The sequence below is a fragment of the Balaenoptera ricei genome, chromosome 16 (genome assembly GCF_028023285.1).
Source record: "Balaenoptera ricei isolate mBalRic1 chromosome 16, mBalRic1.hap2, whole genome shotgun sequence".
NCBI classification, from domain to species: Eukaryota; Metazoa; Chordata; class Mammalia; order Artiodactyla; family Balaenopteridae; genus Balaenoptera; species Balaenoptera ricei.
Window position 1 is genome coordinate 28,740,113 of NC_082654.1, and position 22,340 is coordinate 28,762,452.

General features: G+C 37.4%; 2 protein-coding genes across 9 annotated transcripts in view; both read left to right on the top strand.

The window, feature by feature from the left end:
• Positions 1-19,754, top strand: part of CHUK (component of inhibitor of nuclear factor kappa B kinase complex) — a 34,331-nt gene extending 14,577 nt beyond the window's left edge. For 2 of the 3 annotated variants that reach the window (XM_059899588.1, XM_059899589.1), the window contains 12 exons: positions 833-1,027; positions 2,022-2,124; positions 4,736-4,859; positions 5,251-5,402; positions 7,134-7,195; positions 8,177-8,286; positions 8,953-9,002; positions 14,470-14,566; positions 14,859-15,006; positions 15,547-15,677; positions 17,668-17,767; positions 18,517-19,754. In XM_059899588.1, the coding sequence (XP_059755571.1) occupies positions 833-1,027; positions 2,022-2,124; positions 4,736-4,859; positions 5,251-5,402; positions 7,134-7,195; positions 8,177-8,286; positions 8,953-9,002; positions 14,470-14,566; positions 14,859-15,006; positions 15,547-15,677; positions 17,668-17,767; positions 18,517-18,546 (1,302 nt within the window). In that variant the 3' untranslated portion in view covers positions 18,547-19,754. Of the gene's footprint in view, positions 1-832; positions 1,028-2,021; positions 2,125-4,735; positions 4,860-5,250; positions 5,403-7,133; positions 7,196-8,176; positions 8,287-8,952; positions 9,003-14,469; positions 14,567-14,858; positions 15,007-15,546; positions 15,678-17,667; positions 17,768-18,516 lie in introns of those variants that run through there. The other variant, XM_059899590.1, reaches the window with a different exon arrangement.
• Positions 19,755-21,772: 2,018 nt separating this feature from the next.
• Positions 21,773-22,340, top strand: part of ERLIN1 (ER lipid raft associated 1) — a 44,772-nt gene continuing 44,204 nt past the window's right edge. For 5 of the 6 annotated variants that reach the window (XR_009498083.1, XM_059900901.1, XM_059900903.1 and 2 more), the window contains exons 1-2: positions 21,773-21,906; positions 22,170-22,293. Coding sequence is in view for 5 of the 6 variants with exons in the window: in XM_059900901.1 (XP_059756884.1) it covers positions 22,181-22,293 (113 nt within the window). In the remaining variant the exon portion in view is untranslated. The remainder of the gene's footprint in view (positions 21,907-22,169; positions 22,294-22,340) is intronic. The other variant, XM_059900902.1, reaches the window with a different exon arrangement.

Sequence of the window (22,340 nt, forward strand, 5' to 3'; positions counted from 1 at the left end):
GATTTAAAATTATGTTGTGTTCAAAAGACTGACCTCTAACTCTGTGGCTGTCCTTGGTTACTGGGGTAGAGCCCCACCTAACTCAGTCTCACACTTACTTGGCCTGTATCAGGCTATCTTCATTGGGGCTTTAGGCAAGAAGTTCTCAGAGCTCTGGTTCTGTCTTTGCCAAAATGGAGATTAGAAGATCTAATTAACAGGACGTTATGTGAAAGCACTTAACTTGTTGGCATCTATTAGGCAATTCATAAACATTTCCTTCCAGGTCAGTGATATATTTCTCAAAGTAAGTGTTACCTTTTTATTTATTTATTTATTTTTTGAATTTTTGAATTTTATGTATTTTTTTATACAGCAGGTTCTTACTAGTTGTCTATTTTATACATATTAGTGTATATATGTCAATACCAATCTCCCAATTCATCCCACCACCACTACCCCTCCCCGCCACTTTCCCCCCTTGGTGCCCATGCGTTTGTTCTCTACATCTGTGTCTCTATTTCTGCCCTGCAAACCAGTTCATCTGTACCATTTTTCTATACGTGTTACCTTTTTAAATTGGGGGTTTTATTTCTTGATTTTGTACATCCCTAGAGCTTTCAAACTTTATTCCTTGGAACTAACATCTGTTGCAGTAGAAAAGTAAACTCTACTCTTCAGTTATCAGAATGTCATTCTATAATTATAGAAGGAGATCTCACTTTGGAAAATGAATGAACCTTGTTTAATGCAGAGATAATGCCTTTTGCTTAAATTCTCTTTAGTATCTAGCACTGAATCTTTTATGTAGCAAATGATCAATAGTTATTTCTCTTTTTTCTTATTTAAACAGATAGTACACATCCTAAATATGACTTCTGCAAAGATCATTTCTTTTCTGTTACCACCTGATGAAAGTCTTCATTCACTACAGTCTCGTATTGAGCGTGAAACTGGAATAAATACTGGTTCTCAAGAGCTTCTTTCAGAGACGGGAATTTCTTTGGATCCTCGGAAACCAGCCTCTCAGTGTGTTTTGGATGGAGTTGTAAGACAATTCTAATATACCTAGAGTATAAGAAATCTGTTTGCACAGAGGGATTGCATGCCCTGCGTTTTTGATGTATACTTGGAATCCTTTGGGGGATGGTCCGCATCTTAGAATTCTTCTTTTAGTTTTATCCTACTCATTATGCTTATTGCTTTGCAAGGTGAAAAGATAGAAATGAAACATTTGTTGTTTTGAACTATGCATGACTTTCTCTTTGGTGCCACTTCCCTCCTCCCTTTTTTTTCCCCTTTTTGTACTAAAGCCTAGAACCTTCAAATTAGACCAGCAGTCTCATAGGTCTTGTCAGAGGATAGATGGATGGTAAAATATGATTTTGGTCATGACTCTTTTTTCATTTTTCTTTTTTTGACTTTATTGAAGCATATTTTATATATCATGCAATTTACCCTTTCAAGTGTACAATTTAGTGATTTTTTTTTAGCAAACTATCCTAATTGCACAGCCATCATCATAAATCAGTTCTAAAACATTTCCATCTCAGTAAGATCCTTTACGTTCATTAACTGTTACTATCCATTCTGTCCACCCCAGAAAAATCACTAATTTACTTTCTACCTCTATAGATTTGCCTTTTCTGAACATTCCATATAAATGGAATCATATAATCTATAATCTCTTGTGTCTGATTTCTTTCATACTGTTATATTTTTGAGATTCATTCATGTCATAGCACATATCATTACTTTATTCCTTTTGATTGCTGAATAGTGTTCCCATTCTATGGATATATGTTGTTATGACTTTTTGCTTTTGTCCTTTTGGGTCTAGTGATTGTTTTTCACTTTAGTCCATACTACAGTTATTTATTTATTTTTCCTAAACAAAAGTTTAGATCTTAAATCTGTGAGATGTATGCTAATGAAATTGACTTCACCATTGGCATTTCAAAGTAGGAAATCTGATGCTTAGGTACTCAGAGAACCTAGGATTTTCAAGGATCTTTTTTCTTAATTGTTTGTTTCTCTTTCAGAGGGGCTGTGATAGCTATATGGTTTATTTGTTTGATAAAAGTAAGACTGTATATGAAGGACCATTTGCTTCCAGAAGTTTATCTGACTGTGTAAATTATATTGGTAAGTATAGTTCATTTACTGACTGAGCTTTAAATCTGAAATAATATAATTTTGACTCAACATGACTAGTAGAAATGGTCCTTTGGTGTTTCTGTTCTGTGTCTCATACTTCAGGTTTCTATATGTGGTGAAAGATGGGTTTGTATGGTTTGAAAGGTGAAGAGGTAGATTTGAAATCACCACCAGATCCCTCATTTGGGAGAAGACTTACTTTCCTGTGGATAGGGTTCTCACATATAAAACAATGAATCTTCACTATTAATTAAGCCCACTTTTTAGTTTCTCCTTCATTATTTAAGCATGTTCAAATACTTATTTTATCCTATGAGTACTGCTTAACATTCAAATGATTTCATTTATCCTGAGAAAATTATTATTTTCTTTTGAAGAAGTTAAGTGATCAATTTCTGTCTACCCAAAACTAAAAACAAGCCCAAAATTATAAAATCAAGAACAAAATTGGGCATAAGGGCTGAAATTATATAATCTTTCCTTTTCATTAGTTTTTTTTTTAAAGCAGTTCTAGATTTATAGAAAAATTGAGCAGATAGTATAGAGTTCTTATGTTACTCCCCTCCCCCACACATATAGCTTCCCCTATTGTTAACAACTTAAACATTAGTATGATACTTTTGTTACAATTAATGAACCAATATATTATTATTAACTGAAGTTCATACTTTATTCAGATTTCTTTTAGTTTTTAATCTGATGTCCCTTTTCTGTTCCAGGATCCCATCCAGGATACCACATTACATTTAGTTGTCATGTCTCCTTAGGCTCTTCTTGGTTGTGATAGTTTCTCAGATTTTCCTTGTTTTTGATGACCTTGAAAGTACTGGTCAAATATTTTGTAGGATGCCCCTCTGTTGCAATTTATCTGATTTTTTTTCTCATGATTAGACTAGGAAAATGGATTTTTGAGAGAAAGATCACAGAATTCAAGTGCTGTTTTCATCACATTATGTAAAGGGTACATATTGTCAACATGATTAATGACTATTAGTATTGACCTTGCTCACCTGGCTGAAGTAGTGTTTGTCAGCTTTCTCCACTGTAAAGTTTAGTCTTTCTCCCCCCATTCCATACTGTACTCTGTGGAAGGAAATCACTGTGCAAGAACCCACATTTAAGGAGTGGGAGTTATGCTCCCCCTCCTTTAGGGTAGAGTATCTACATAATTTATTTGGAATTCTTTTGCACACACGATTTATCTCTTCTTTCCCATTTATTAATTTATTCAATTATTATATCTATTTGAATTCATGGATATTTATTTTATATTATGGATTATAATCCAATGCTAGTTTATTTATTTTGTTGTTCAAATTGTTGGAGCTTACATTAGGAGCTCTTTCAGTTGGCTTCCTGTGCCCCTTTTACTTGCCCCATCAATAAGGGTGTTTCCGTTTTTGTTTTCTTAAGCACTTCCTTACTTTCTGGTACCACATGGTATTCCAGGACCATCTTTTAAATTTCCTGCCCTAGTCCTAGAATCGGCCATTTCTCCAAGGAGCCCTGGTTCCTTTCATTTTAATTGAGAATAGTATTAGAAACCAAAATCTGTATACTTGATATGATACTTGGGGTATCATTTCTAGGCCCTTTCAGACTTTATTTTTGACAGTATATGATTTTTCTTCCAGGCTCTCCTCACCCAGACTCTTTTTTAAAAGGTGTGGATTTTGTTTTGTTTTGTTTGTTTGGTCTGTTAGAGGAAGCCTCAGGAGTAAGTGTGGGTATATAAAAACAGAAGAAAAGTTACTTGAGGCTATTAATCATTATTAGGAGAGGCAAAGATTTTTCCAGATACACAGCTTTATTTTTTTGAAGTCTGTTTCAGATAATGTGTTTTCTCAATATGAAATCTAGTGTAGTGACCTTTCTCTGAAGATTTTCATTGGAAAAGAATAACAGAATATAATTGCCACCTTAAGTATGAGATGAATCTCTCTTCAATCTTGGAGAATTTTATAATGTTAAAATGGAATTTCATTGAACTTAATATATACCTGCCATGGTTTTAGAAAGAAGCATTCCCTTTGCCAAAGAAAAGACAAGAGATAATCATAAATAGATAATTTCGTAAGTCTTACATTGAGGAAGGCATTTCTTATTAAGCTGCTGTTTACCCTGTAATCACATACTGTAAAAAATAAAGTTTTCCTGAAGCTGGGTTGGTAGTCCAGGAGATGAAATTTGTTATTCAGAAGCAGAAAAGACGGTGGTGGATTGTGGAGGACGTGGGACTTGATTTAGATCTTCAAAGAAATAAAGAATTTGAATTAGTGGAGAAAAAAAAGTATTCCAGGTTGGAGAGAAGCAAGGAAAAAATAGACAGGAATAATTGTAAGCTTTGCGATTATGTAGTAATTACGTCTTCTTCATTTTTATTTCCCCTTGTATCTGGAGGGCTCATGTTAGGTGTACAGGTGGTTGGTAAATGTACATTGACTGAATGAAACGGTAACAAGTGGTTCTTTCTAGCATCCGTTTCTAGTATCTATGGGAATGCTATTTGTATGGACAGGAAATCACAAAGAATAATAAATGAACTCTAGAATCTTAAAAAGTAACTCCCCTCTCCTTTTCCCCAACTTCTTACACATAGTACAGGACAGCAAAATACAGCTTCCAATTATACAGCTGCGTAAAGTATGGGCTGAAGCAGTGCACTATGTGTCTGGGCTAAAAGAAGACTACAGCAGGCTCTTTCAGGGACAGAGAGCAGCAATGTAAGTAGATTCTCTTGTTTACACGCCCAATGTCATGTGCATTAATGCTCAAGAATTAATTTTGCCAGTTTTCACTAGTCAATATCCCATGCAATACTATATACTGGGCCAATTTGAAATGTAATATTCTGATCAGACTTGTAGAATTCTTACTAATGGTCTGAAACCATCCAGTTGCAAAAGCTTGACAGTAGTTCCTGAGCAGTCCTAGTATAAGAAGATTGTTTTATCATAGAGTATCATGGGCAGGAAGTCTTTAGAGACCAGATTCTAGAGATCACCTATTTCTTATAGAAACATAGGCTGTAGGCTTATGGCAATTTGAGTCTTTAAACTTTTGTCCAGTGTTTCTGAAATGCTTATATCTTTTTTTTTTCTTGCTGTGGTTTAGGTTAAGTCTTCTTAGATATAATGCTAACTTGACAAAAATGAAGAACACTTTAATCTCAGCATCTCAGCAACTGAAAGCTAAATTGGAGTTTTTTCACAAAAGCATTCAGCTTGACTTGGAAAGATATAGTGAGCAGATGACTTATGGGATATGTAAGTGTTGGATAATGTATTTGAAAGAAGTGTCTAGTCTCTTAAAGCCATTTGCTATGTTGCCTTCTTCTTAGCCAGTTGTTTCACTTACATTCATACTAGAACAAGAGAGAGGACATCTCAGATCATCATAAACCGTGTTTGGTTTGAATGTTAGTTTTTTTTTTTTAACCTTTAGTTGAGCAACTTTATTCCCCCCCCTGCCCTCCCCGCCCACCTCCCGTCCCCACCACCACCACCACCACCACCACCACCACCACCACCACCACAGTTGGACTAAAATTGTTCAGCTTCAGAAAAATACAAAAATGATTTAAGAATTTGTAATTGTCAAACCTCATTTAGAAAATAGATACAAAGTCTGTATTGGGGTGACTTCTTAGCCTGGGAAGTCTTAAACTACTTATCTTTCTATAAATAATAGCACAAATAATTCCAGGGTTTTTGTTTCCCCCAAACCACCTACCGTGGAGTCCCACTGTTTTTTATTGTATGCAGCCTCCAATTTTTCAGTATTTCACTCCAAGTTTATCTCCCTTCAGATGTACTAAGGAAATGTGAAAAGCAGAGTTAAAATTCAAATAATAAACCAAAAGGGTCGCCTTCAGCATTTCTATTTTCTTTCATGAAACAGATCTTTTTTTGGGAAATAAATCTGGTTTGTATACTTATCTTGAGCAAGGCATGTGTATTTCAGAATAAATGATCAGCAGTGTCTAGTTGGGTAAATAAATTTACCGACTAAAGCTGGTTCTATGATTGATGTTTTATTTCTATTTGTATATTATAGGCATTCTGATGAATGGCAAACAGTATAATTATTTTATCAAATTATCTTTGACTTGTCAGTTGTATATCTTATACTGCTGTTTAAAAAGAGTGATGTAGCCCTATGTGTGCTGATGTTAAAAGATCACTTAGGTCTTTAACGGCAGCAGTGTTTTAAGTTGGGGAAAAAAGCAAAGAAGGAAAAGTATATATAGATGGTCCCATTTGTGAGAGAAGAGGATATGTATGTGTCTATGTAAGAAATGACTAACAGAGGGATCCCTGAGGGTGGAGGATGGAGGGGAAGAGAGAGACTTTTCTTTTTATACCCCAATATAGTATTTGATTTTTTAAAAAGATCATGTTCATGTATTACTTTTAAATTTTTCTTTCTTTTTTTTTTTTTTTAAAGAGAAAATCATCTGTGTTGGCTTCCTAGGGTTGCCATAACAAATTGCTATAAACTCTGTGGCTTAAAACAACAGAAATTTATTATCTCACAGTTTCAGAGGCTTGAAGTCCAGAATCAATGTGTTGGCAGGGCCGTGCTCTCTCTGAAACCTGTGGAGAAGAATCCTTCCTTGATTCTTCCTAGTTTCTGATGGTTTGCCAGCAATCCTTGGCATTCCTTGTCTTGCAGCTGTAGCACTTAAATCTCTGCCTCTGTTGTCAAATGGAGCTTTCCCTTCATGTGTCTGTGTCTGTGTCTCTTCTCCTCTTCTTATAAGGACTCTAGTCATTACTGGATTGAGTCCATCTTAATTTAGCTAATTGCATCTGCAGTGACTCTGTTTCCAAATAAGGTCAAATTCTGAGGTACTGAGTTAGGACTTCAGCATATCTTTTGGGGGGACAATTCAACTCATAACTCTGTTTTTGATGTTGATATGGCAAGAAGATGGGTAGGTCAGTAATTAAAGCTATGGCTATTTCTGAGATAACCAATTAAGACTTTTTTTTTAGCCTCAGAAAAAATGTTAAAAGCATGGAAAGAAATGGAAGAAAAGGCTATCCACTATGCTGAGGTAAAATCATTGAGCTCACTTTGTGTGCTTATTAATTCCTGAGGTCTCCCTTAGAAATTGTCTTTGGTTTTGGTTTGTAGAGTATTTTTCATGTCATTCCTGAATATCAGCCAAATATCTAGTAGATACTTTGTATATATAGAGGGAAGTACCATAGTGGATGAAAACCAAGGCTTTGGGCAAAAGAGACTAAATTGAAGTCTCACTGAGCTTCAGTTTCCATATGATATTATAGGGACTGTACCTGTTTTTAATAGGGTTATACAGATTAAATGGGAGTGAATAACAGATGGTAGTTATCACTGTTATTTTTATGACTGGTTTAGATAGGATGGCTGGACATCCTGGTTTACCTGGGACAGTTTCAGTTTATACCTGTCTTGCCATAATTATCAATAATACTCTCAAAATTATGCTAGTTCGGACAATAAATTATATAACAATAAGTTATATGGTCACACTAGGTATAGATCATTCTCTAGGTGGCAGATTCCTTCCTTACCCAGTACATCTGTCTGTGGTCCCACTAAGTTGTTGCTCTTCTTGATGCCAGCACTTCCCTGAGGGCATGGTTGGGGCAATTGGTATCCTGGGTTGGGAAATCCCATGCCTTTATCTTTCTGCATCCTTATTCAAGGCAGTTGGGAGGCAATGAAAATCATAGAACTGAGATGCAGTGGTTTTGATGGCCACTTTTTCTTGTTAGTGACACTTTTATCTTTTTGCTTCTCAGGAGGAAAAAGAAAATGCTAATAGTCTACTGTTGTCAGGAGAGAAAAGAGAGAAAAGAGAGAAGCCTAGGAATAAGTTGGTGCTCATGTGAAAATTACATGTCATAATCTGAAAGACAAAAAGGCTTCAACAAAATCAGTGTTTTGCATTAAATCACTTAGTTCTCTTACTGCAGCCAGTCATTCTCTGAGTTCTTTGTGTTGTGTGGTGGTGAGCCTGTCATTTCTTTTGTGTTTCATCATATTTTAGGTGGGTGTCATTGGGTACCTGGAGGATCAGATCATGTCCCTGCACACTGAAATCATGGAGCTACAGAAGAGCCCCTATGGACGACGTCAGGGAGACTTGATGGAATCTCTGTAAGGGTGAACTCGTGTTGTTGGTGTTGGTGTCTGTAATTTTTGGTAGCAGATTATTTGTTCTTTGTACTTCTGGCAGATTAAGTCTATATGTGATTCTTTTCTACAGTTTTCCTTTCCCCAAATATTTTGGCATCATATTTAAAAAGGAAGTTCTTTTTTAGTCACAGTAAGTTTTGGAAGTAACTCTTTGGGTTGACCTTTGCTTTTTAAATCGAAACATCTTTTCATGTGAGTGTTAAGAAATTTTCAAGTATTCTAGTCACAAACTATTTCCCTACTTACCATACTTCTGGTTCAAGGAAGATATTGTCTATTAGATTCCCTAAATAAGGTTAACTTCCTAAGTGTTTTGATTAGAAACTGGAGATTTTTTTTCTCTAATCACAGGTCATAATTTTTTCCCATTTAAGTGTTTCTGGTGCAAGGACATTATATATGTGATAGTAGATCAGAGCAGATATGAAGTATTAATTTATTAAACGTTGCATCTTAAGATCTTGCTTATTACCCAGTGAAACGCTCTGTAAAATATTCATTGGCAATATGTACTTGCTTTAAAATGGGATCATTACTCTATTCAAATAATGTTGTTCATTTCAAGTTGGGGATTATTAAAGTCATTAAGCTATCTTCACATATAGAACCTTTTTTTCTCTTTCATAGGGAACAGCGTGCCATTGATCTATATAAGCAGTTAAAGCACAGACCTTCAGGTAAGACACTTTTTCACAGTACACAAAGGCATTTTAGGAAACCATCACTAGCAAATCTAGGAGACTGGATTTTAAATAAGCTGCAGAATAAATTCCAGTTTTGGTATTGCCATTGAGATGTTTATGGTACAACAGCTTTTAAGTTTGTGAGAATTTAAGAAATTAGGAAGGCAAAGTAAGAAAATTGGAAGAGAAAAAACTTTAAAGGGAAGTGAAAGAAAGGAATGAAAGAGAAAAAAGGAACTCAAAGAAGGGAAAGAGGAAGCAAGAAAATGTGTGGAAAGATGGGAAAAAATAAGTGCTGCTTAAAATTAAAGAGATTGGAAAGAATTTGATACTGTGGGTTCAGGTGTGGAATGGGCAGAGGGATGCCCATGTGCTAGGCCAAAGCATTTACTTTGAAAATGATGCCTTCATCTGCACGTGGTCACTGATTGCTTATTTCGTTGGCAAAACAATTCTGTTGAACATCTGCTGAATACAGAGCATGTTCTGCTGGAAAGAGCACTGGATTGAGAATAGGAAGGCTTGAATTCTAGATAGGGCACTTTACTGACCAAGTGACCTCAGGCAAATAACCTTTTCTCCCTGTATCTCATTTCCCTCTTCTGCAAAATGGGGTTGAAACCTAGCTTTCCTAACTCAGTGACTGTATGTGGCAATGTATTTGAGAGGATGTTTGTGAAAGTGCTTTGAAAACTATGAAGTATTATGTATGTGCAAGATATTATTCTTCAGTTAAAAACTGATTTATTTTGAAGGGTTATAGAAGAAATAAAAGGTGAAGTTTGTGCCCTAATTTGCTATATACTGAAATTGTAAAAAAACAAACAAAACCCATAAGTTTTACACCTTAAAATTTACAAACACATGCAAATTAATATACATCTTAAATTGTATTTAGCAAATATCAAAATCTCCTCTATGTTGGTTTTCATTGTAGTGGAATTTGTTCAGTTAATTTCTACAAACATTTATGAGGTACGTATACAATAGGCATTTAACCCTGACTGGAGGTCAGGGTTGGTTAGAGGAGGTTTCCTGCAGGAGATGATATCTGAGATGAGCCTTAAAGGATAAGTAGCAGTAGCTCGGTGAAAGGAGGTAGGCTCTTGCATATATAAGTATAATAGGTAAAGACGTATACATGTAACAATTAGCATGTTTGAGGAGATGCAGCGTGACTGGATTGTAGTTTCAGAAGGAGAGATGTGGCTGGATAATAAAGGATTTGGTATGTCATAGTAATGATTTTGGATTTCATCATGATGGCAAAGAGAAACCCTAAAAAGTTTTAAGCAGGGGAATGGCATGATCAGATTAGCATTTTAGAAATACTGCTCTGGTAGCATTATGGATAATGGATTAAAGTGAGGCTGGGCTAGAGACGTGCATTAGTTATAAGGTTGTTGAAGTAATCATGGCTCAGGATAAGGTGGGTCATTAGCTAAGGCAAAGAGCCTGAACTGTGGCAGTGGGGTGAAGAGGAGGAGGGTAAGGGCATGAGGGAGATTTAGGAGGTAGAACTGATAGTATTGGGTGATGGATTTAATATGGGTGGCAGGAGATGGGGTAGAGAATCATGGATGCCTGCCAAGTTTCTGGCTAGAGCAGCTGGGTGCATGGTAGGACCACTCACCATAATGGAAAGTATAGGAAAGATGACAGACTTAATGGGAAAAGAACATGAGTTCATTTCTGTACATGTTGATGTTAAGGTGTCAGTGGGACATTCAAATAGAGATGTCTAGTAGTATTATATATGTATGTATGTATATATGCATGTATATATAAACACACACACACACACACACACACACACACACACACACACACACACACACACGTGTACATATATATATGGATTTAGTAGAGAAGTCCAGGCTAGATATTTAGCTATTTTGAGAGTAATCAGCTATAGGAATAAAGTGATCATCTTGAAAAAGTATGTTGAATAAGAAAACCAAGGATGGAATCCTAGGGAATACCAACATTCAAGAAATGGCTAGAAGCAGAAGAGCCTACAAATATTGAGAAATGGCTCAAATATGTAGCAGGAATGATATTATGGGAATAGGACAGAGAGAGTTTCAAGAAGAAAATGATCAGTAGGGTGAAATGCTACAGAGATGTGGGTAATAAAAATGATAATGAAAATATTCACTGGACTTAGTAGTTTGGATATCATTGGTGATCTTGGTAAAATAACGGCCTTTTGGGAACAGAAGCCAGATTGTAGTTGGCTGAGGAGGGAGCGGGACAGGAGGGAATGGAGAAGTCAGTCTAGATCAGCAATTCTCAAAGTGTGGCTCATGAACCCCTGAGGATTCCTGAAACCTTTTCAGAGGAGTCAGTGAGGTCAAAACTGTTTTCATAATACTAGGATGTTATTTGCCTTTTTTACTATGTTGACATTTTCACTGATGCTGCAAAAGCATTGGTGGGTAAACAGCTTGCACCTTGCTTAGCATGAATGAAGGCACGAGCACCAAAGTATGCTAGTAGTCATTGATTTTCACTAACATGCATTCATATTTTAAAAAAATACCAGTTTTATTTAAGAGTGTCCTTGATAAAGCAGTAAAATTTCTATTTAAATCTCAACCCTTGAGTATATGTCTTTTTAATATTCTGTGTGACAAAATGGAAAGTACTGATAAAGTGCTTCTGCTACATACTGAGGTATGATGGTTGTCTTAAGGAAAACCACCTCAGCGGTTGTTTACATTGTTGTTGACTGGCCTCTTCTTTAATGGAACACCATTTTTACTTGGAACAATGACTGTCAGAAAAACTACGGTTATTCAGATTTGGTTGTGGGGCAGATGTTTTCTAAAAATTAATGGAGCATGCCTATCACTTGAAGGAAAAAAGCCAACAGTATTGTCAATGATAAAATTCCATGTTTCCAGCAAAAAATTAAAATGTAGGAAAACATCTATCCATCAGCTGAAATTTGTCAGCTTCCCAATACTTAAATGCTTTTCTGATAAGATTGGTGGTGATGTTAAAAAGATTTGCAAAAATGTAAAACAATGCCAATGCTCTCACTAAATTTTGAGGGGGAAATACAGTTATTTTGAATAAAAATGTATTAATAGATGAGTTTATTGTTATTTTTAAATGAATAAATAAATATTTTTATATTTCTCAGTTTAATTCCTGAAGAACACTTTGGAGTTCTTAAGAATTTTTGAGTGTAGGTGTCCTGAGACCAGTAAGTTTGAGAACTGGTTATCTAGGCTATTCTTTCCAGAAGCTTGGCTGTTAAGGAAAGAAGAGAGGTGAGCAGCTAGGAGGAGATGAAGAATCAAGGGAGGTCAGTTTTCAAAAGGAAGACCTGAGCTTATTTATGTGCTTGGGGCCAAAAGCCTGTGGAGAGGGAAGTCTCTGAACAAGTTTGAGAGGCTGACTCCAGAGAGTAGTAGGAGGGGTTGGGCTTGTTGCCACTGATATTAGAGGGGGGGTTGTGTGTGGATACAGACACTTATGTGGGTATAGGGGTTGGAAGGTGAGGATCTTCCTGCTTTATGTCCTCCTATCCCGAAGTAAGAAGTGGGGTTATCTGTAATTGAAGAGGTGTGATGTCGTAGATTTAAGGAGTATGCTAAAGATTTTTGAAAGCTGGTGTGTGCAATGGCAGATGTTGCTGATCCAAGACATTTATTAAGAATCCAGAGCAGAAGTGAAAACCTGTGAATTAGTAGTTACAACAGAGAGAATGATAGTATAATTTTTTTGTTGGTAGTGGTTAGTAGCTTGGATACAGAAACTGATAGAGCAGGTGGTTAGACTGATCTAGGGTTAGGATCTTGCTGACAATAAGAGGACAGAAAAGTTGAAGATATTGACAAAAAAGTGATATAAGTGATAAAAGTTGTGGTTAGAGTAAAATATTGAAATTTAAGATTTCAGATAGAGCAAGGCTAATTTTTTTTTCTTTAATCGATATTCATTACTCTCCATCTTCTGGCCAATGAATCAGATATTGCAGATGAAGGATATAAAATGCCATCCATTGACTCAGTGGATTAACTTTCCACAGTCATTGATAACATTTGTTTGGATTATTTTTATAAAAACTTTGCAGTAGCCATACATATCAGCATATCACAGGGCCTAGAAATAAATTTGCTATCCAGGTAGCTTCTTTGAACTGATAGTCACCTTGAGTGACAAACTAGTTGTGAGAAGAAGTTTTGTCTATTGTTGGGGCTTATGTAATCACACTTGAGGTATGGTTTTTGGTGTCTTTTCCAGTTTAGAGTTGCCTTGAAACTTTTGTTCAGCTGAAAATGGTGAAAACCAACTTTCTTCATTGTTTATGTTGGAGTAGGTTAAAGTTCTGAGGTCTTTGACCATCTAAAAGAGCTAGTTATATGGGAAAGCTGTTGGGCCTAGTCCGTGGGATTTATGAAGAAGTGCTGTTTGGAGAGGAGCCTTTTTGGAGTCTCTGTATCTGGTTGTTGTTGAGGGAGAGACAAAGAAAAACGTGTGGGGAATCAAGTTGAGTGCTAGGTGAGGTCTTTGCAGTGCTAACAAAGGACACAACTTTTTTTAAACCTCTTTCGATACTCCTTTCATAGTAAAATGTGGGTAACAACAGTAGCCATCTCACAGGACTCCTGTGAGGGTTAAATGAGAAAATTTTAAGTGGAGAATAGCAAATAATAATAATAATATTTTTGCATTCGAGACTAATTATTGTCTGGGGAAATACCAGCATGATCCATGAGCAACCTTCCAATGTTTTAAAACTTAAATAGCCATTTTCTGAAATATAACAGTTAATTGTAGTTTTTTGTTTGTTTGTTTTTTAAATGAGATGGCATCTATAACAGTAGAACCCACTCACTGTGACCACACAACCATCCCATTTGAGGGCATTTGTCAGCTGCCAGTTTGCTTTAAGATTTTATACTACCCTCAAACTGAATTTTCAAGGTGTCTACAGGTCCTTTTATTAGTGCATCAGATTTGGCTTAAGTTGGTCAGCTTTTTTCAACGTTTTCATGGGTATAAACAGGTGGATAAACATGAAATTCCAAGCAAGCCTAGCTGGGATTCCTTCCTTTGAGTCAGTGAAAGTTTGATGAATTGTCCTACTGCTTCTAAACAAATGATGTTAATCATCCAAGAAAAAATAATCTCTTGTCCAGAAAGCTGCATATGTGTCTGGGGCTTGGGTTAGTATGGGTTAAGGATAGCCAAGATGATTCTTCTTAAAACTGAAGATACAGTTGTAAATCTATATATACATTATATACACACAAACACACAGACTTCATTTTTAGTTATATGATTATTTATAGATATATAATCTTAAAATCTTTTATCTTAATTTAGTTTTGAAATTAAATGGAGATGTTAATTAAAACTAGTTTCAGATTTTTAGGAATTTTTTGTTTGGAGGCTGATATGTTCACGCAGAAGAGAGGTTATACCTACTGACTGAGATCTTTTATAGATCACTCCTACAGCGACAGCACGGAGATGGTGAAAATCATTGTGCATACTGTGCAGAGTCAGGACCGGGTTCTCAAGGAGCTGTTCGGTCATTTGAGGTAGAAATATTGTTTTCCTTCCTGTTGAAAAGCCAGGATACTTTTATCATGTTCCTTTCAAAGTGTAATACCGTTTTCTGGTAAATATACTAGAACCAGGAAGAGTACTGGCAGTACATTGGGAACCCTGACCACAGCTGCATGCATTTATGTGTCCTGTTTGTGTGCATTGCTTTGTAGATCAGTCATTAAATCTATGCTGATTGTGATTCATTCCCCCAGCTGGGTTTGGGAGTATGGGGTACAGTCTTGGGGGATGTATAAGTGTCTGACACAGATTTTACCTCTCCAGCAAGTTGTTGGGCTGTAAGCAGAAGATTATTGATCTACTGCCCAAGGTGGAAATGGCCCTCAGTAACATCAAAGAAGCTGACAATACTGTCATGTTTATGCAGGGAAAGAGGCAGAAAGAAATATGGCATCTCCTTAAAATTGCCTGTGTAAGTAATTTTTAATGAATTATGTAATATGACATTGATTTGCTGTTACTCCCTGCAAAAGGAATTTTTATCAGCATGATCTGTGTACTCTTGAAGACGTGTGTATTTTATGTTGGGTTGATGCTCATGTTCTTTGCTTGGTGTCTCACTAGCAATTCTGATACAGGACTTCATGATCATCTTTCATTATCTCTCTCCTTTCCAGTTTCCTGTTTTTATACTCCTCTCAACCCTAGACCACTGTGGTATCCCAACCCAATTTGGGGGTAGATGTGCCTGACTAGTTTAAAAAACCAGTCCTTTGTTCAACTGGAGTTTTTTTTTTCCAACTAAAGTAGAATAGAAGGATAGATACATTCGGTTTTAGTCAATGAAGAAAGGGGTCAAGGACAGGATAGTTAGTAGGGGTGTGTAAAAGTAGAGATAGGTTTATACAGAAATAGTCTGGTTATGCATAAAAGTAGTGATAGAAATGTTAAGTCTTAGGAATATGAATGTGTGGAGGTGCTTGCCTGTAATCTTTTTTTTTTTTTCCTTCAGACACAGAGCTCTGCTCGGTCCCTTGTAGGATCCAGTCTAGAAGGTATAACCCCTCAGGCATCAGCATGGCTGCCCACAACTTCAGCAGAACGTGAACATCCTCTGTCATGCGTGGTAACTCCTCAAGATGGGTGGGTTCACTTTGTTACAATAGATAGTTGTATTTTCAAGAGCAGTGGTAGGAATGAGGCAGTAGAGTGCAGTGGTTAAGACATATTCTTCACTGCCTTGTAGACCAGGATTGAATCCTGATTGTCTCTTTGTAATAACCTTATACAGTTAACTTGACTCTTTTAATGTTCACATTTCCTTACCTGTAAAATGGGAAGTGCTGTGAAAATTCAGCTAGACAGTGTATGTAAAATGCTTAGGAAGTGAATCTTCAGCTAATGTTACTTCTTATTAGCTCAGTCCAGGTTCTAAGTTCTTTATCTGTTATTGGCTTATCAAATCTTTTAGCCAAACTTTATTCCTCACTTAACTATTTATCTCTCAGAAATTATGCTGTCTTTTTGCAGTTATCATTTTAGGGCCCTTGATCAGCCCTCTAATGGAATTGAGTTTAATCTACTCATTTTATAACTTAGTATTTCTAAAATGACTTTTTTCAGTGCCTTAAATCATTTTTGCAAATAACTCAAGTTTGAAGTCCTATATTTTCTTTTAATTCCTACTCTTCTGCTAAAAGCTGAATGACTATCCATTTCTGTTATTTTTCTCAGCATAAGATGTGCCATATCCAGAGCCAGTGGCTCTTTGCTAGCTTGTGTATTGTCGCTTTTCTCACAACTCATGGAGACCTCTACAGTACCAGCATTTCCTGGAAGCTCTGCCCATAATTAGTTTTGCAGAGGTGCAGCCATGTAACATCACTGCTCAGGAGGTCATGCAGTTGCACATTCTGTACTCTGCTTTTATGAGAGAAAAGCACATGGCAGGAAGGCAAGCTGATACCAGGTATTTTATCTTCTTAGAGAAAGCAAGCTCCAGGGTATATCTTGGGGTCATTATACATTTGGCCCAATGTAATACATCCACAGCTACAGCATAGACTATAATTAATTATATGGACTTTAGGAAATATTCCATTAATCAGAATTGACACAAATAAAATTTAATACCTTTTTGCTTTCATTAAAGGCATGTAGGTTTATTAGGGGATGCAAATGGTTGCAAATGTTACCTCTATACAAGTGATTTTCAATGTGAGGTTGTGGTTGTTTGTAAAAGTATATTCAACAGGAATTTTTAAATACATTTTCCAGTAGGAATACATTATAAAGGAAAACTTCAGTTATAATGTACCTGCGGTACTTAACCACCAAAGATTGGGAACTGTTGGCCTCAATTTTTCTATCTGTTGAATAAGCTGAATGAGAATTTAGTTCTAAGCTAATAGTGACTATCTTCCATGGCTTAGAACTGATTCTAGTCGGGTAGGGACTGAGGGTTAGTAAAAGGTAAGGATGGAGGCCATATGGAAGAGGGAAGTGTAGAAGGTGGAAACCAAATTCAGGATTTCCTTCAAATACAAACTTCAGGGATACTTCTTGGTTCTCGGCAGCTCCCCTGTCACAGGTTTCTTCTGCTGTCCTCAGGAATCAGCTTGCTTGTTTTCTTTCTCATTGCTGTCATCTGTATTTTCCAAACAGTTTTTTTCACCTTCCCTGATATTTGCAGAAAAGATTGTACTTTTTTATCTCCTCCCCTACATGTGTATTTCTGAAGCAAGCATGCTGATGTTTTTACTACTTATAAGGAAAGGGAAATGTTTCAGAAACAAAGAGCTCTTTCATCTAGCTGTGCCACAGGATCTCTTTTTTTCCCCCAGTGAGCATTTTCAGGGGGAAAAAGTTGTATATAAGTGCTACTTATATTTCAGAGGAAAATCAGATTGCAGTTATAGTGGACTCCTTATTGTTAGAGCTGGGCAGAGGCAGCAGCTTGGAGTAACAAATAGGACTCTTGCCTCTGGGTGGGAGGGATGAGGAAACTGAAGACTACAGGAATCAGCTGCATTGGGTTGCAGGGTTGCAGTGTTGTCGGAAGGGCAGAATCATCCTGACCCTGAAGACCAGAAAATAGAGGAAATTCATATGCCTCTTTGCTTTCATTCCACAGGGAGACTTTAGCACAAATAATAGAAGAAAATTTGAAATGTCTTGGCCATTTAAGCACTATTATTCATGAAGCAAATGAGAAACAGGGCAACAGTATGATGGTAAGTTTTATATGGATACGGATGTCTGTTTTAGGTATGTTGGGTGCAAAGGATTTAACTTTCCATGCTAGATTTATCTGGCATTTGGGATGCAGATGGGGAATAGAACTCAGAGGAAAGAGCATTTGAGGAATGCTTGATCTCAACTCCCCATCTTCTCTTACTCATGGATATACTAGGATTATGTCATCAGTTATCTTCAACAATAGCATTTTTGGTCAAGTTAAATGAGTAGTGAGCTTTCTTTGCAGTGTGACCACTGAAATTGAATGGTTTGTACTTTTTTGCTTCAGCAATCAATTTTCTCCAATAAGATTGGACATGATTTGTACTGTGATTCAAGTATAGTAACTGCTGTATGCAAAATGAATAATGTTAATATGGTTATAATTTATAGAAGTGTTTATATGAAGATTTGGTTACTGTGAATTATTTGTTAAAACTTGGAGAAACTACAATAAAATGTTTACTGAATTAACTTTCACTACATTTAGTCTTGATGTTAATTCTTTGTTATTTCCTCTTTCATTAATTATTTGCTTCAAATACTTATAAAAACTCTGAAATATTTTTTTTAGTTAGCAGAAAAGGTAAACTAAACTCCTTAATTGTAACTTATTTGTACTTTTGGTTTTTCAACTTTTGATTATAAAATGTCCAAATATACAGAAAACTTGCAGAAATGAACACCCATATACCTACCACTTTTAGTCAATATCTAATTGTAACTTTTTCATGCCTGGTTTTAGAATCTTGATTGGAGTTGGTTAACAGAATGACTTGCCACTTACTGACTGTCCCAAACCTATGAAGTTGTTGCTGCACATGTTGGAAATTTGTTTTTCTCTTATGAAACCATTCTTCAGACACCAATCAATGGAAGAAATGACTATGATCAGAAACTACACATGATTTCACAGTGCAATATTTTGACTCGGGGTAATTTTAACCTCTGAACAGATAGAATTTAATGAGTCAGTGGACTTGTTTAAATACTACAGCTACTTAGGAGCATCGCTGGAATCCATTTGTCTTCAAACTTGATAAAACATTACTTATTTAACTTGACTATCTTTCAACATTTAACTTTTGGGTATAAGGCCAAAGTAATGTATACAGAGAAGAAAATCTCAACTAACATGTATTCTAAGTAAAAATTGTTTGCCTGTGTTTCTGTGGAAGAGACTGCTTGCAAGTAGAATTGTACTTCTTGAAGAATAAACTCTACCTCCTTGTGTTGCACTCAACAGTGCTTTTCCTGGCATCATAAGGAGTTAGTTTAATCCCATTTTCAATTTCAATCCCAAATGCACATTTGACTGTATCCCTTTCCTACAGAAGGGATTGTGCATCTGTGCCTTTAATACCAGTTGATTCTTTCAAATCTTGTTAAGTGTGCTATGTGTATATGTATTTAAGATGTACATTTAATAATATCAAAGAAAAGATGCCTGTTAATTTATAATGTATTTGAAAGCTTATCTGTGTTTTCATTTGTAAAAATGGGTCTCTTGTTTAAGGAATCTTTCATGTCTTGTCATATAAATTTATAAAGGTCTGTACTCCTGATCTGTAATTCCAAAACCCAAAAAGCTCTGATAACAAGGTTTTTCATAAGCTTGGTGACAAAATTCACCTGCTTGCACATCCAACGTGAACTGACATTGAATCTATCCCATTTAGTGTGAATATTCTTTTTTTTTTTTCTTGCTGTAGAAATATTAACGTGTTTGCTTGTTTGGGGGTAGGGTGCTGCCACAGACCCTGCCTGGGGTTTATGTAGTATGGTATATGCACTGAATTACCTTTCTAAAATCTGAAAATTTCATAATTCTGAAACACCTGGCCCCAAGGGTTTCAGATAAAGGATTGTGGATCTATCATCTGTTAAATAATTTAGAAGGTATTACTTGTTTAAAAAAAAATGTGAAATTCTTTTGTATTCTAGACAGTTTTTCACTTTGTGTATTAAATAATTTTTAAATTACTTTTTGAACCTCTATTCACTAAAATCAGATTATAATAATTGAATATGCTTTGGGAAAATGTGAAGGTTTTATGAAGCAGAGTTGGAGCACAGAATAACATAATGGGCTCTCAGTGTACTTTCCTTAGGAATGAAACAGGACTTATGGTAAAGACAGTATTGGGTAGCTTCTTTAATATAGTCTTTTCTCCTGAGATGTTCTATCAACACTATCCATGTCTAAAAACTGTGCTCATACCTTGCCCTATAAACTGCTGTCTTAGTTACACCATCCTCATTTTTGCTAGAGGTGTCATTTTCCCAGTCATCTAAGTTTGATACCTTGGGGTTGTCTTCTCCTAACTCTAGTCATCTGGTACTACTGTTTCTCTGAATATGGACATTCTGACTACCAGCTGTTAAAATAGGCAGTCTCTCTCTTCTCCAGTTCTAGAAGGTTTTAATCAATAAACATTTATTGGGTACCTATTGCTTGGGAAGATATTGAGCAAAATGGGAAGATCAGAAAAGTTAACACAGGCAGTACAATAAGAATGTTTATTTGGAATGAAATTATTGTTAAAGGATTTTTTAAATGATCATGCATTTTCTAAATATCATTGTAATAACTGATAAAAGATCTGGTAGAGGGTGGGGCCATTTTTATGGTTTGTGGCTGATGTGATCTCAGGCTAGCCTGATCTGTGTGATACCTAAGGGCAAGTGGTGTGAGTCAGAACAGTCTTTTATAGTGCAATCACCTCAAATTTGCTTATGATACATGAGTTGAACACTGTTTATTGGCTGACAACTTTTCAGAGTTAAGTGTCAGTTGTGCATTATATCCATTTCATTCCCTAATTCAAGCAATATGAAAAACTAAGAGAATCCATCCAGAAAACAGAGGCTGGACAAGTTATTTTTTATTCTCTTTGCTTTTTATCAGTTAAAATAGCCAAGCTCTGCAAATAACATTTATCTGGTACAGACAAGGTCCCACATACATTCCTAGGTAGTAGAAGTCAAATGAATGATACAGGTAAGTGCATTTATTGAAGGGAGAAGATACAGTGGTCTGGGAGGGCTTCCTTTAAAGAAGATTTTAATTGATTCTATTTACCTCTTCCCATTTCCACTGTTACTACCATTGTAACCTTGGGCCTGCAGTTTCCTAACAACTTGGCTTCCCTGTCTCTTGTCTCCACTCTAAGCCATTTTGTAGACTCACTGGCCCTAAGGTACTGCTTTCCCATACTTCCCTGCCCAAAAGGTAACGGAGTCCTCCAACCTTAGTCTACCTTGTCCAGTTGTGGTCCCACTGCTAGCCTTTCAAGGCTTACACCATTACTGCCCAACCTCTTCTAACATGCTGCCCTTATTTCCTTTGTATCCATCTTTCTTACTCCCATCTCTACTCTTTCACTTTGTCCTTTCTATTTCCGGTAATACATGCAGATAATGCATAATTTAAAAGAACAGAAAAATATGTAGTGAAAAGAAAGTCTGTCTCTATTCTCTAGCCATCCAGTTTTCCCTCCCTACAGAAAAAGTGAATTAGAGCCTTTCAAAATCTGGGCCTAGCCTAGCATCCGACTCCTTTCCATCACACAGGCTTCAAGGAAGCTCAAATGCTCACTGTCTTCAGTCTTCCCGGAGGACCTTCCAACACACACCCACGTTTACGTGCTTATTAGTTTATTCTGTTCTTATTGCTTGGATGGCTTTCATAAAGCCCTCACTGGATCAGCATTCTGGCACGTTAATAGGTGACTCTGCACAAGAACACGCTGACCAGTCCCTTGTCTCAGAGGCCCTCTCCGTTCCTCTGCCTCCTTCCTTACTCCACATTGCCGATTTCCCGTCTCTTCCGGAGCAGGAAACCAGCAGTACACAGTGGAGAGCCCACGTACCTTCGCGCGAGATAGCTCGGCGGGCGGCGGCGAGAATTTTGTCCCGTCCGCTCCCCGTCTCTAGTCGCGGGGCGAGCGCGGCGTCTGTGTGCGTGTCCGCGCAGCCGCAGTGCCCCGCGGGTGGGCGGGGCCGGCTCTTGGCGGCGGTTGGTGCGGCCCGGGTGGAGACTTCACGTGCGCGCGGTGGGCGGTGCGTCACTGATCGGTGAGGCGCGGCCGAGGGGTCGGCCTCTGTCCGGAGTCTGCGGCTGGCCCCCTTCACAGTTAGTGCTTTCCTCTGGGCGGGGAGGAGCGACTGTTGGGGGGGGGGAGGGGTGTCAAGACGCTCACCGAGCAGGGGCGACCCACGGGCCGGCTCGCGCGGAGGGGTTGGCGACGGGGAAGCGGGCTCTGCGAGAAGGAGAAAGAGGCACAGGACTCCTCAGCTCGGCCTGCGGGAGGGGGCCAGGTCGCGGGAGGGCGAGGTGGAAAACGGAAGGTGGTCCTGTCACGCACGGGGCTGGGGCTCCGTTCTTTCCTCATCCAGGAGGACCTAGGATGAATATGACTCAAGCACGCGTTCTGGTGGCTGGAGTGGTGGGTCTGGTGGTTGTCCTCCTCTACGCCTCCATCCACAAGATCGAGGAAGGACACTTGGCCGTGTACTACAGGTGAGTGGCACGTGCAGTCAGCTCAGGTTCTAGAGCAGGCAGAAGGA